The sequence below is a fragment of the Nyctibius grandis genome, chromosome 7, assembly GCF_013368605.1.
Source record: "Nyctibius grandis isolate bNycGra1 chromosome 7, bNycGra1.pri, whole genome shotgun sequence".
Classification (NCBI taxonomy): Eukaryota; Metazoa; Chordata; class Aves; order Nyctibiiformes; family Nyctibiidae; genus Nyctibius; species Nyctibius grandis.
This window is the reverse complement of record NC_090664.1, coordinates 2,792,500-2,807,684: the sequence shown is the minus strand read 5'-3', so window position 1 is coordinate 2,807,684 and position 15,185 is coordinate 2,792,500. Positions and strand designations below refer to the sequence as shown.

The 15,185-nt window shown below is 40.7% G+C and overlaps 1 protein-coding gene across 3 annotated transcripts in view; it reads right to left on the bottom strand.

Annotated features, from left to right (window-relative positions):
* The window catches only part of ELMO1 (engulfment and cell motility 1), a 319,175-nt gene that overhangs the window by 250,742 nt on the left and 53,248 nt on the right, over positions 1 to 15,185 (bottom strand). For all 3 annotated transcript variants that reach the window (XM_068404555.1, XM_068404554.1, XM_068404556.1), the window contains 2 exons: positions 4,239 to 4,279; positions 3,023 to 3,095 (listed from right to left, as the gene is read on the bottom strand). In XM_068404555.1, coding sequence (XP_068260656.1) covers positions 3,023 to 3,095; positions 4,239 to 4,279 — 114 coding nt within the window. The remainder of the gene's footprint in view (positions 1 to 3,022; positions 3,096 to 4,238; positions 4,280 to 15,185) is intronic.

Here is a 15,185-nt window from a genome sequence, read left to right as displayed (position 1 = left end):
GCATCTATTCAGGTACAACCTGGACAGACTGAAGCAAAGGTGACTTTTTTATTCTCTATTATATAGTATCTAGCACAATAAGATCCTGATTCAGAAGTCAAGCTTTTAGATGTTTGACCTACCAAAGAAATGCCCCTCCATGATAAATAAGGCCTTTAAAAAAAGACACACCTATTAATGTAATTAAAAATCAAATACATTGTGATCACACCACCAGCTAGGCTTGAGCTTAGGCACTACGCCTGCTTGGTTTTCTCGTTCACATAAAATAAGATTTTTTAAAAAAGATAATAAAATTAGGTTATTTCTCCTATTTTTTAAAAAAGATGGCTAAAATACATAATTAATAATTTCCACTGCGCTTTCAGGGGCACAGATATAGCCAAACCAGAACCCCAGAGGCAGCAGTCCAAACTGCATGTGCTGTGATAAGCCCTCTCTCTAGCAGGAACCCTGGCTGACTCCAGATTTGTGAAAACATTACCCTAATACTGTCTGTAGGAGTTACTGATACTCCTGTAGAGGCATTTTTCCAAATCATACAGCCAGGGAAAAAAAAAGTAAGAGACAGAACTGCTTGGGTGTTGTTTTTATTTATGTATGGTATAATCGGGAAATATAGGTCAGCTACAAAAGATAGAGTTCTGCATATGACAACCAAAACACAGATGCGCTGTTTGCCACCCAAAAACAAAACTATAATTGTAAGCCATGTGTTGACAGTCCCACATTTGTAACATTTTCACTTCAAAGTTTCTCGTTGCTTTGTACAAGGATTCATTAATCGCTTTTCTTTTCGGTAACTTCAACCATGGTGATATTTTTAAAAGGGGTCTCTACCTGGAAGGCCATAAATCAGCAGTCACCCAGGCCCTGCAGAAACATGGCCTACACGTGATGTTTTCTGCCTGTATACAGACACACAATTCACCTTCAAGGGCAGTGAAAAACATTTACTCATTAGAAGCTGTTACCGTTGCAAAAGAGCTCTGCTCATGTCCTAGTATGAGGCAGATTAAAGCAATGTGGGCTTTAACAATTAGTGTTGTAGCTTCATTGAAGGGCAAGTGTTTGTCCTCATACCTGGTGTTTTTCATGTTTTAATTCAGAAAGCAACAACATCCTACTGCACACAAATGAGGGAAAGGATGTAGAAGGGGTGATGGCCTACATAAGGCTCTCTTTTAGCCACTACCCAATAAGCAGTGATAAACAGTGAACAATATCTAATAAAAGTCACAGACATCTGAGTAATACTGGTGGCATTTAGAGCTCTTCTCTCTTATTTATGTGACTCAGACACTCTGCGTATTTTCAGTAGGGAATAAACAAACCCGAAGTCCTCTCTGCAGTACAATCCAAAATGTTCTAGAAGACCATCATTTTCCACCCTTATTGCAAGTTAAAGGCAGCCAAAAGCCATCAGGCTTCCTTTTATGCAGAACAAAAAACACTGCTCTTCTCCAAAGCTGCAGGATCCTATCCACCAAAGGTGGAGGCAAAGCCTGGAAGATTCCTCCAATTGTATCAGGACAAATTCCTTCAACAAGCTGAGTATTCACTCAATTCTGGCTTCTTGGAAATATTCACTGTACAATCAGTTTAAATGCCAACAGGCAAGTTCAGTTGTGTCTGGCTTATTGGAAAATGTTGTGCACAATTCAGGGCAACTACTAAAACAGTCTCACTATTCAATTTGGATGGAGGCAAAACACAGCAGACAATAATTACTTCAGCAGCTCTCCTTGTGCTGGCCTTTGAAGGGGCTGTCAATTGAAACTTGAAAAAGGAAGGAGAAAAAACACACAAGCGAAAAAGGGGAGATCCCAAAACAAACTCTGACACATTGAGAAGGTTGTCTGGGGTGACAAACAGTTAAATGAAAGACTGAAACTGGTCTGCTGAAAAAAAACAAAACAAAAAAAAAAAAACCCCACTATATTATGAGCAACTGCTCTGTCTTGCTAAATTTAGTCTTCCTAAATGCTTAACTGTGCCCAAGCTCCCTTTACTTTTTGGGTGGGGGTAAGAATTATAGCAAAAGAAAAGTTAGGTCATGTCTCAGCTGTGTTTAGCAGATCCTAAACAATTGTAAAACGCAAAACAAAACCAAAAGACCCTTTCACTTAAGAGTAAGCCAAACTAAACTGGTAACATGGTAAGCAAGAGGCATCCACGTCTGTGCAGCTAAGCTCAGGTCTATGTAGCTCAAAATCCACTGAGAGTAGGGAATCTGCACACTGACTTCAGCAGGTTTTGAATAGTGCTCTTTTCCCATTGCTTAGAAATTGTACCTCTGCAGCAGTAACGTGTCCACTCTTCCAAACTAATTTTTTTTTTTCACAATTTCAGTAATTTCAGCAATTTTATCAGTAATACTAGGAATGAATGTACTGCTTAGTCTCATTCAGATGAGCATGTCCCATTTATTTAGACTAGACATTCCATTTTTATTACAGCTACAGCCATTTCGTTACCCTGTGCTGGCTGAAATCATTGCATCACTTCATGAATCACCTATTGCCATGCTATCTGGGGACCAAAAAAATAAGCCAATGTAACATACAGAACTGGAAAAGGACAAGACAGCAGGCAGGAAGGAGCAGTAAATATTACATAGTCATTGGAACTTATTTCTACCTGATCAGCCAAAGAACAGATGTGCACTGAAGGTCTCCTCAGACTTCAAAGAGCCCTTCATGTTTTACACATTTCAATTTCCTGTACACCACTTGTCAGCAGAATACTAAACATGCCCAAATACCAAAGCTGAAGGGCTCAGTGCTGAAGTCTCAGACTCAGCAGACATGAAGGCCTTGGCACATTCAAACTTTTATTTGCTGTTCCAAACAGAAGAAATCAGTGCAAACTCATTAAACCAGGTCTCCCAGCACCTACTCTCTCATTAGCATCCCACTACAGAAAATACTCTACATTATTATATATATTTTAATTTAAAATAAATTATTGTGGCAAACATTTTGATAGGCTATGCAAGAATTGTGTTAAATTATTTACCTACCTTCTCTGTGATGTAGAAATTAGAACTATCAGCATGCTGCAGTGCAAATTGATCATGATTTGCAAGAGACCACCTTAGAAATACAAAAAAAAATTAATCACCAAATGGAATCTTAAAAACTCAAAAAGTACCCTTTACATAATTTACTATGATCAAACGAGTGCTGTGATTCCCATGTATTTCTCATACTTTTCCATAGCTTTCAATGATGAGTTCCAAAGTTTAGATAAAAGTGTGCTTACAAAGGGAAACCTTCAGTACAAATACATCCTACAAATGAGATTTTCCCATCGTACATCTGAAACAAAGCCCTAAACTTGACCATGGTGGAGAAAGAAATTACATAATAAATATCTTTCTTCTGAGGCAAAGATAAAAAGAGAAGGGGAGGGAGAAGGAAGAGAAGCTACTTTGTCACTACAGTGAGACTTCAGTGCTCCAAAAATAAGTTGATAATGATCTGATGCTCATTCCAGATCTATAAAAAATAGCAAGCGTAATTTTTGCTTGCAGTAAGCAAGATCACTAAATCACTAAAACAGACAAAAAAAATTCACAGTACCAGGATTTTACACTAGCTTATACAATACCCAATGCACATGGTATTAAGTTGATATACTACATTACGCACAAAATACCACCTTTTTAACTCAGCAGCAATTTGGTGAATATAAACTAATTTCTCCTGTGTGGTACCCCTTGCTTAAAACAGTATTTTTGTCCCCAAGTAATAACATATTAAACCTAAATCAAGACGTTTCTCTTAGCCAATTATTAGTTCACATTGCAGGACTTGTGATTAACATTTCAGTTTCATGTGAGCAGTCACATCAACTGGACCAGCTTACAGAAGCCCCTAGACCCGGTGCTCAAAAATCAAAGCCACAGTCAGTGCTTTAGTTCCTTAACCCATGAACTTCAGGGACCACAAGCGTAAAGCGAGTGGGTAAAATGCATCTCTGTGCAGAAAGGCAACAAACAGTCTAAATTAGAGTCACCCACATGATGGAGCTGCTTTGTTAGGAACCTCACCTTGCAAGGAATTGATCCAAAATACCCTGCAAATTCAAAATCTGAAGATAAAACTACAAGATTTAAGAAACTAATGACTAATCATACAGGATATATAGATTTTCTTCAGAAAAAAATGATCTCCTGGTTGGTTTAATAACTTCAAAAGCATACTATCTAGTATGTACTACATGGCAGAACTTACCCATCGCAGACTTCTTTTATTATTGAGGACAGTGGCTTTTTCTGGATAAGGAAAAAAGAAAAAAAAAAAATATCACCAAATTGAAACAGCCCTGAGCTCTTAAAATATGATTCCAAAATCACTGACTGCAAAAAAAAAACAAGTTAGTATTATTTCATTCTTTGTTTAATATCAAGCTTGATAGGACCCCAAAATTTCTGCTGTTTTGGTCTGATAATCTATAAAGATAGCAATTCTACATGTACACATGATGACATTATCAGTCCTTTTTGTCAACATTAGCCCATACGGCATCAACTCAGCTTCTCAACTCAGAAATCAAAGGGTCTTTTGTGTACACTGCATCTCATTACCCAACAGAAGATTTAGATATCATGAGCATTTTCCAGGAATGACATCTGAAGCAAGAAGACATTCAATATTTTTAAACCTTCTTTTGTCCCTTTCAGATATGGTCATACGATGACAGTAATCCCTTCTCTTAAGTACACATATGCAGGTTCCCCTCTGATAAAACACCAGCTGGAAGGTGTTAAGATCCCAGATGTATCAGTTCTGCTTTATTCTCTACATCTGCGAGCACAAGCATTTGGACTGACTGAAAACAGCTCTGTTGCTCTGGGTCCCAAAATAGAAGGAACAGTCTAGTTTGGTGATGTTGCAATGCTCTCAACATTGCTATAAACACAGGCTGCACACGCAAGAGTTTTTAAGAAGATTGCTGGCTAAAAGAAAATGCATTTTTATATCCCAAAACACAGATGAAGTTGTATGACCAAATAAAAAAAAAAAACAAAAAAACACACAGACCAAATTTCACCACTGGATGACTACTGAGCCTCTTTTCTCCGATACTGGGTGACCACACAACAGAACACAGATCTGCTGCTTCGTGAAAATTCCCCAATCACCTAAACAGCATAGGACCCCCTCTCTACTTACTTTCAATCATCACAGTTTACTGAATTCTAAAAAAGAAAACAAACAAAATACACAAAACCCATCATACAACCACCCATAAGCCAAACATAGTTGTCAAAACAAGCTGTTTCCCTTTAGTTTACAGAAAACTGATCAGGCTAAAAATTAACTCAGTAGTAGGGTGCATTATGTGGAGGGAGAATTATTTTTCCCTTGGATTTGATTTCTGAACTGCATCACTGCATAGGCAGAAAGCCAGAGACAGGACTCCCTGGTCAGGTTAGGATCAGGGAAGGATTTGTTATTTTAACAGTCACAAGTCAACTAAGTCAGTTTATAAACAGGCAAAAACATAACACAAGACCATTTTAATGAAACATGAATGGAAGCATCTGCTGAAAGGATCCTGTCCCCGCTTGCCGTGCTGTCTCAGTCCTTGGTTTCCATCCTTCCTCTTTCACTGCCATTACTATTTTCACATGACCACCCAGATGATCCACACCAGGGAACTTGCTCAAACTAAAAACTGGCCTAGTAAAAAAGGCAAAAAAGGATAGTTTTCATCTGGACCGATTTTCTCATCTAACTTGCTATGTACCTAAACGACTAGCAAATACCAGCACACGGGAGAAAAGGCAGGAAGGGTGAAACTGCTCCTTTCTGCAGCAGCCAATATGCCCTTTCTCCACAGCAGCTTCTCTCTGTTGTTCTCACTCAGCTGTTTGTATAGCCGTAGCCAGGCTGTAAAGCAGACCAGATCATGTGAGGAAGAAAAAGAGTGTTTCTTCCCACAATTTTTTAGCCTGATCAGTTCCTCAGTCTGGATTACTGTGCCATCTATGTGCAGCTACTTTGACCTGCTGTCCTCCTCCCCAAGGGGTTTTGTAGCTTCTGCAATCCTGTGAAAGCAATCTCTGCTTCCAACCGCTCTCTTCCCCCTATCCTTCCCCAAAAAAGAAAACCTCATTTTTTTGGGAGGGACAGAGGGAGGAGCACAGGTCTGTCTGGAGCTGGATAACGCCAGTTTGCCATCCAGCACACGTGTGCCAGCCTGCAGGTGAGCTGCTGCCAAGGGAAGCTCACAGCTCTGCACGCTGCCTCCCCTTCTCTCCTCAGGATGCTACTGCAGGTCCTGCTCTGGTATTTCCCTATTTTGGCAAAATTTGTATCTGGGATATTAATTCCTTTTACGAAGTAAATCAGTATCACCTAACAGATTTAATACAATGGAGGACAAAAAGAGTAACTGCCTCTCCTCCCCATTATTTCCCAGACGAACTATAGTTTCCCATGGGAAACTATGACAAAAAGACACTTTAACAACCCAAACTGTCAATAATATAAATATTGGGACGGTTGGGTACAATTACTTTCCAAATCATTATTTTAGTACTTCTAAGTCCTGTACACCATCAGCTTTTATGTCCTTTCTCAATCCTACTCATCCCCCTCCCCCTTTTCCTATTCTATACCACTTTTGCATTATTATATGACATTATTTGAAATTAAAAACTTGGACAAAACAAAACAAAAAAACCCACCCACAACAAATCAGCTAGAACCTGTAAGGGACAGAAAAAAGAAAACCAAAATGCATCTTCAATAATAACAATTATTAACACAGCCCGCCTTTCACAGTACAGCTTCGTCCTGTGGCACTACTGCTACAGCACCGATGTGACTAACAGCAACAGGATGAAAAAACGTGGAATTCTTCTGGGATACAGAGTTTGCAATCAGTAATTTGATAGCACTTTACAAATTAATAAATGTAAAATAAACACCCCTGCAAATCCTAATAAGCTGCTGCTCCTAATCATCCCTTGGGCTGCACTCCCCCTACACCCAAGTCTCCAGACAAGATTCTTTCCCCTTCCCTACCAAGCAGATAAACTGTCACCAGCACCCTGCCCACAGCAGCCAGCGGGACGTGGCTGGAGGCAGGCGAGGGCTGCCACGTCTCCCTCCGCTCAGCGGGGCCTGGTGCGCGCGGGCTGCGGGGAGGCTCTGGCGGGCAGCAGGCCGAGCAGGCCGAGGCAGCTCTCCTGCCACCCTGCCTGCGCACGGCCAGGCCTCCATGCCAGCAAACCCATATCTGCTCTGGGAGCCCGCAGCCCCGGCTGGCAGCCGTGCCCAGAATCCCTTTGCAGTCCTGCTGCTGAAGGCTGGAAGAGACAGATCTATGCTTAGGCAGCAGTGACCGGGCACGACTGTTTACTGTACGTATGGGAATGTGCCAGTACTAGGAGACAACCAAAAGCCAGCTATTATGTTTTTTTCTTTTTGAACCATGAAAGATGAGGTAAAAGCCTATTTCCATTCTCTGCAGAGTAAATCCACTCAGCAGGTCGTTCAAAGACACAGGGGCTTTTTGCCTGGCTGTAAATACTTGCCTGATGTCAAAGAGAATGGACTTGATGTTTTTGTTATTTTAATCTTCACAAAATTATGTTTATGGAAATTTACATAGTATCTTTGCTGCATTTACAGTTCTGAAAAGTCAAATTCACCTTATTCGTTAATGTACTTCAAAGAACTCCTGACAATCAGTCCAAAAATATTTCAAAGTTTTTCCTTCACTGAAATGAGTATTTTGTGCTAGTGCCTTTTAGTTTTGTTTTTTTTGCCTCTATGTCTTCCCCTACACTAGTAAAAATGAAGTGTGCTTTTATACATGCTGAGATGCTCATTTAAAGCCTTAAGATGAAGCTGTAGCTTTAATGTATGAAATAACACAGATCAAAGCAAATCTTATGCTCCCTATAGGAGACAACCCCTTCAGCTAACATATCGCAGCCATCTGCACTGAACGCATAGGTTAGTATAAAAGTATTTTCCTAGGGCAGGTGTTAAATTGACATCTGAAATCCAGTGGGAAACGATAATGGGGCATTATGGCCTTGCAACTTATTGATCTGCGTACGGGAAGAATCCTGCCACCGACACCAAGCATAGGCAGCACTAGAGCTGATGTGAATTTACACACACAGTAAAGCTTCACCTGCATCAACTGGTTAGTAGGGGTGTCTGAGATGCTGGCTAAATGTAGCCCTAATGACATCCACCACGCAGTAATAACTAGTCACCACTTCTGTGCTCACCTGCATGTGTCTCGGGTCACGTCTCCAGGTTGTGTGTGCTAAGATGCACACAGATTCCTAACTGAGCCTTCTGGAATACCTACCCTTGCACTGTAGACGAGGTTGCAACTTGTGCAATATTTTGTAGCACTTCTGAAGTAACTTGCAGAACACAGACTGAGATTTCCCACTCCGATTTCCTCAGCAGTTTCATCCTTTCATGCCTACACCTTGGGTTCCCCACAGAGGTAACCAGTCACCAGGAAGCACTAAGTACAGGCATGCAAGAGTTTAGGCTGGGTGAGTCCAGGACACTGTTTTGTTCCAGGGAAATTGTGGGATGAGCAAAAGAAAGCTTAACAACATCCAATACACCAGTGCCCACCAAGCCCTAGGCCCAGTTCAAGCCACCAGTACACTAACCCGGGTTTAAAGTACTTCAGAATCAAAGAGCAAGTGCATGTGTGTGAACTGTAGAGAGAACAGAAGCCTAAATCTGTGTAGAAACCTGAGCTATATGTGCGGTTCATATATGCTTTGATTGTGATATACCAGGGAATTGTAGATAGGTTTCTTTAAGGACAAGGATGACCATCTTTCCTTTTCAAATGACTAGCAGAGATTCATAGCTTTTTCTTTTTCTGGGCTTTGGTTTGTTGGGTTTTGTGGGGGTTTTTTTGACAATGATTGGGATATCACCCTTCCTGGCTGACACCTTTTAATCACAGAAGTAACAAGAAAAACCTTAACCCTTGCTGCCATTAAGCCTATCACAGAAAAACAGCAGGTGCAGCACATCTGTTAGTGGAAAACACTCAGCATTAAAAAAAAAAAAAAAGTCCTGTTGCTGATCTGTGCATCTGTCAAAAAGCAGAATCTCCAGACAGTAAATACACCATTCTGTCCATAATTAATGCTACTATTCTACCAACAAAGCTTTTAGTGCAAAAGTCATTTTTATGGCTATTAAAAGACAGAAAAACACCTCTTTTCATCGTCAGTGGAGGCTTCATCTGTTACTGTCATACAGCAGGGCCTACAGAAACAGAAGCAGGACTGTCCAGTGGCAAACACAGCAGATGCCGGGATGCCCGAGTCCCTGACTCACTACTTTGCCACTGGTTTCTGACGATATAAGAGGCAAGGTCTTCTCCTGTAAGGGGGAGGTACTGGATAGCTTTGGGCTTCAGTCTCCTCAACCGGCCTTTCCTGCTCTGAACCACTTTGGGAATTAACTCTCTCAATACAACGGAGTATTAGCAAGACCAGACTCTAATTATAGGCACCAGGCATCTGTGAAAGACAGAGAAGAGCATTTGCCTAACTCAGGGGAGCACTGGAGGGAGTGAATACCTGAAGAACAGGGGCACCCCAACACTGCAGTAACACAGACCATCAAACCCAGCCAAGGTCAGGTCAACACCACACGGTTCTGTCGGTGCAGCCACACGACCCAAGGCAGGAAACATTCGCACCCCAGAGCAGACAGACAAAACCCTCAACAAGTGCAGCTTGCTGATGGGAGAGAGCTTTTATTGGCTCAGTTCACAGCCCTTATGGTGGCAGTTTTAACATGTCAGTAGAAACCCTTCGGTATAAATATAGCAGTATGGGTTCTGCACACAAGACTTGGAGAAACCTGGGTGTTCATGTCCTCCTCCCCTTCACTCTCAGCTGCAGCTGCCTCAGTTACTCCCTTCCCTCCCCCAAAGACATCCTCACTCCTAAATCTGCATTTCACCAGATCTAAGCATTGCCCCACAGATCATATGTTTAGGATGATAAAGCGACTATACGACAAGGAAGCAGTGAAACATTATTAAAACAAACAAAACAGAATTTTACAGGAACTTCTTACTCCACATCTGGTGTCCTAACAAGCCATAACACTCCCTGTTTCCTAAAGTACTTTGCAAATAGGGATGCCAAAAACTCCCAGTCAAGAGTACTAAACGGTTATAAAAGACCTAGGGACCTACACCTGTGGATTACAGCACATTTGCCTGCAACATACTTGCACCCCATATTTAAAATACAGTCCTCAGAGGACCTGAAGTGTTACAAAGCACGGTTTTAAGATGTGGCTCTTCACACAACCACTTTATGAGGTGAGCATACCTTTGAAAACTGAATTAAGAAACCCCAAACCCACAGCTCGTGACCAACACATTTCTGGCCTACCAGGGTAGAAAAGCCTCTACGTGAAGACACAAAAAATTTATACTGTGAGATTTTTAGTGTTACTCTCTTTTGTCCTACAACCTTGAACCTACTCTCTTTTGTCCTACAACCTATTCTCTCTATAAGGAGAACATAACTGAATCATGAAGTGCACCTGGATACTCCAAGAGGCCAGAATGTGAATGAAGTACCTCTTAATTAACTCAGTGGTGTGTAACTCCAAGCATCTCAGCATGACATATTTCCTTTAAATATAGCAGACTTAACTTTTAAGAGATAAGACACAACAACGAGGGAATTAATGAAGTATTTAATCTCTTTCCTAAAATGTTATTTCCTAAACATCCTTTAATACAAGAGGACAGTATTTCTGCAGGACCTTAAGAGGGATATATTTCACGTATATTTCTTCTGGCCTTAATTCCACTTCTATTAAAAATACGTAACTGTCTACTGCATTTAACCAATGGTTCCTAATGTAGAAGACAGCACCAAGCAGAAAGCATAAATAGCATCCATTAGACTTTAACTCACTAAATATTTCTATTTCTTTTTTCCCCCCATTTCTTTCACAATTTCTAACCCTTCTCCACAGCTATTGCCTCTTCAATGTATTAAGCTTTGTGTTGTCTCTCTATTCAACAGTGTAAGACAAAGTTTTTATGTATTTTTCAGTCATGAGGTCCCAGCCACACACCACTGGCCACCAGTTCGCAGCCTTGCAAGACTCCAACCAACCAGTGGGAACGTGGCTTTGGATAAGCCAGACTGATAAAACATAACACGTGACGGTAACATCGCCCTTTTATCCAGGACATCTGGCTGCCACCACAGCAAGGAACCGGAGCTCTAATTATGACTGCTCCAACCCTACAGTCCTGTAAGAAAAGAAACCTTGTTTTTAAACACCCATTGTAATTAACAATGATTGGTTCATTACGTTAACAAAGCACTGTCAATGTATATAACGTGTGTATATAGTGCATCAAATTATATCCAAGGTATTAAAACATCCAAGGTTATCCTTGTTTCTAAATGGCTTTCCCCCCCCCAAAAAAAAAAAATTGAGACCTTTCATTAGTCCAACAAAGAAAATGGCCAATTAAGTTAGTCGATATGATTTCCTTACCAGTTCTATTAATAATCTTTGATAGCAATAAAACCGAAAGGATTATAAAAATGTTAAATACTTTCACCATGTTTATATGCTGGTTAGTATCTGCTTTAAGATAAACAGCTTCATCTTCTGTTTTGTGAAGCTGAAATATCAACAGGTACAAAAAAGAACAATAAAACTCATTAAATTATTGTTAGTGTCCGTTTTAAACGTTAAAGTTGGTTTCAAACAAGCCCTAGCTTTAGCAAACTGGCTTGAGCTAGTCGAGTGTTTTTCAAACTTTTCCAAAAGGCAGCCACCTTTTGGTTCATCTGTCTTCGGGTAAGTTTCCCATCAGCAGCAACCAAGGTCCTCCCCATGCAAGGGCTGAGATACAGCTGCAGTGGCCAGCCTCAAGCACAAAACTCCCTTTGACCTGACGGAAAGGAGCTGCCACTAGCAAATCCAGGCAGGGAACACTTCTGTAAGTCAGTGACAGATTTTCTTTTTTCCCCACCACGAGGTGCTTCCTAGTCCTGTATCTTGATCTTGTCAGCCATTAAAGGCACTGATGTTTCCATTAACTACTTTAAACTCACCATGTGCAGTAACATTGGAAATCTTCACAATATTCATACCAAAAATGCATCAGCCCGCTACTACACTTTTTGGATAAGAGTTCATATCATTTTGCAGGTTTGTGGGAAGGGGTAAGAGCCTCTCTCGTCCTTCATCCCCTCAGCACTAAACCCCTTTGATTTTGAGGGAATGGGAATCTGGAGCCAGAACTAAGCACAGGGAGCGACACTTCATGGTACAGCCTCTGGTGCAGGGACATACCAATATCCCTTTCTTCTTCACCACTCGAGCGATGCTGGTGCTCACCAATATTGCATCCATTTAGACTTGTGAGGCTAGGATTGTATCGGTATACTGCTATTACTAGGGACAGCACTCGCAGAAACTACAGCTATTCTTAGTCCACACACATGGCAGAAGTGATGTGCCACTTTCTTTTCTCTAATTACGCATTTCACAATCCCTTTTGAACTACATTTCTCCCCGCAGTTTGAGAAACACTGCACTAAATCAATTAACAATCCCTAGGGGTCCAGATCTAGGTCTGAAACCCAAAACGATTTGAAAGTTCCCTTTAAAAAAAAAATCTTATTGGTTTCCTTTTAATATGCAGTGAAGTACAATGACTTCTCTGAAGAAAAAAAAAAAACCAATTACAATGACACTTATGGCAAACACTAGCAGAAGAGACAACTTGAAAGATACTCTTAAAAGATAAACTTGCTGACTAAATCTAAACCTTAGAGAAAGCATTAATGTAAAGCAGCCCATGGTTCCTCCCATGTGCTGCACTGCACCATATTAACATGAAATTGTCGTTTGACAGTGCTCTTGTAAATTTTGCACATTGTACCAGATTTGTGCTTTGAAAAGCAAAACACAGTTGTTTTTTTTCCTTTTTTCTTTCCTTTTTTTTGGCTAATGTAAAGATTCACATCTGCTAATTTAATCCCTATTTAATACCTGGTAGATAAAAGTAAACCTGGAGGAAGACACTGTATGGCCAAGTTTAATCACAAACCATTTCTTTCTGTAGGAACAAGGTTTACCTCCAGTGTGAGGAGGTTCATCCTCAAGTTTAGAGAAATCTGGTTTTAGTACAACTTGTGTTAACACACAAGAGTGGATTTGAATGAGATAAGCTAAAATAGTAACTGTCCCCCAATATCCATCTCATGCCTCTCCTGGAAGCTGCTTTCCCTGCAGCAGGAACAGTGAGGCTGTAAATCCACAGAACAAAGTATCCAGGTAACCTAAAACAAGCACTGGCTTACCTAAAATAATCTGTGCTGTAAAAAAAAACAGCTCAACAGTTGAGAAGGGAGTTATACATAATGGTCACAAATTAAAACATGCAAATTTCCATCTGAACATAAGAAATAAGATCCTCTTATGAAATGGCTATTTCTGGGACAAATAAAGAGAAGAAAGGATAGAGTAGCCAGCATCCTGGTTCACCCGTACAGAGCCCGTGCAGCCCTACTCTTAACATCTTCCAGAATAATCAGCCAGAAGACTGGGAAAAGAAGATAACAGGCAGTTAGCATCCACCATTCATTTCTTCCCCAGACTGCACCCCTAACAAGTCCACAAAAAGATCCCAATGCAAATTCAGACACTAACCCATTTCCATTCCTCCCCTTACATGACAGGAAGACTTAAAAGCCAAAGACCATCCCTATACCCAGCTCTTAAAGTCATAATCAAATCTTTTCATTGAAAATTAATTTTGACCACAGTAGGGATTTATGCAGGGTGGAAGAGTCTAGATGTTGTTTTTCAAATTTATGGGAAGTGGTGGAAATGGGGGGAAACCCAAATGAAAAAAACACAAGTGTTCTGGAAGACAGTAACTGAATTCAGTCAAGTCCATCTCTTAAGGAGAGAGCAGAAAAGTACATTAGCTGGTACATGCTTTAAAGTCAGCTTTAATGCATACAGGCAACAGCCAGTTGCTAGGTTTACTGCAGATTAATTAGTCCCCACCTGGTAAGAGAGAGGGCAGTAAATAATATGCAGTTCTGCCCTCCTTGTTTAAAGCAACTTTCCAGGAAAAAAGCAGTTGTAAAACCCTAACATCAAATAGTACATTTCAACGAACGAGAAGAAAGGTTACGCACAGAGGCTGGTTCTGAAAAGCACTTAATTATACACTAACTGTGCAGGCAAAGAGTCTCTAACTCAGTGAGGCTAATTTTGTATGACTAAAGTTAAATTCTCATTGATGAACCCAGGTTGACAAACCTACAGAAACGTAGTGGGAAGCATCAACTAGAAAAAGCTCTGTGCCTCGTGACGCCCAGGTTGTCAGAAGTCATGTGCCTGAAGGGGAGGGTTTTAATGTAAAGTTTAATAACATTTGGTGGAAAAAATACTCCTGAGCTCTTTTCAGGCCCAAGACCTTCCAGTACACCACTGTCAATCACTGTGGCTTCACAACGACATTCCCTCATGTTGAAAATATTTTATTCTCTTCATTGCTAAGCAAAATACGCACATACACAGCAGGTGAAATGGGATACTATGTAACTGAAGATAAATAAATGCTACCAAGCATATACAACAAGCAACCTCAAAAAAAAAATCCAGATTTTCCTCTGATCTCTTCTATGGTATTTGTACTTCAATATTTGGAATAGCCTCAGTACCCTGACACATTAAGAACTTGCGTCATGCTACAGTGAGGTTTTTTATTGTTCTTTTTACAGTAATAATACAGTGCTGTTCTTTTAAACACTGTTTTTCTTCCTGGTAAGGGATCAGAGAGGGAGCAAACTGGTAAGGCAAAGTTTTCAGGATTTTTCTGAACATATGTCAAATGGTGCTTGAATGAGCAGATCCCACCTGGGAGAGAGGCACTGGCTGCAATGGCTGGTCAACGGGCAAGTCATTTCTCTTTTCTGCCTTCCTTTTCCCCCCTCCCCTTTCCCATCTCTGACAGCTAGCCATCTGAGGTGTGAATCATCATAGGATATTTCTTTCCCATCTTTATTTCTTGTCACCACATCTGTATTCTTCCATGTCAGAAAGGTGAGGGATGAGACCCTCAAACTTCATTCCCCCGTTTCCCCCTGCATCAGGAGCAGGCTG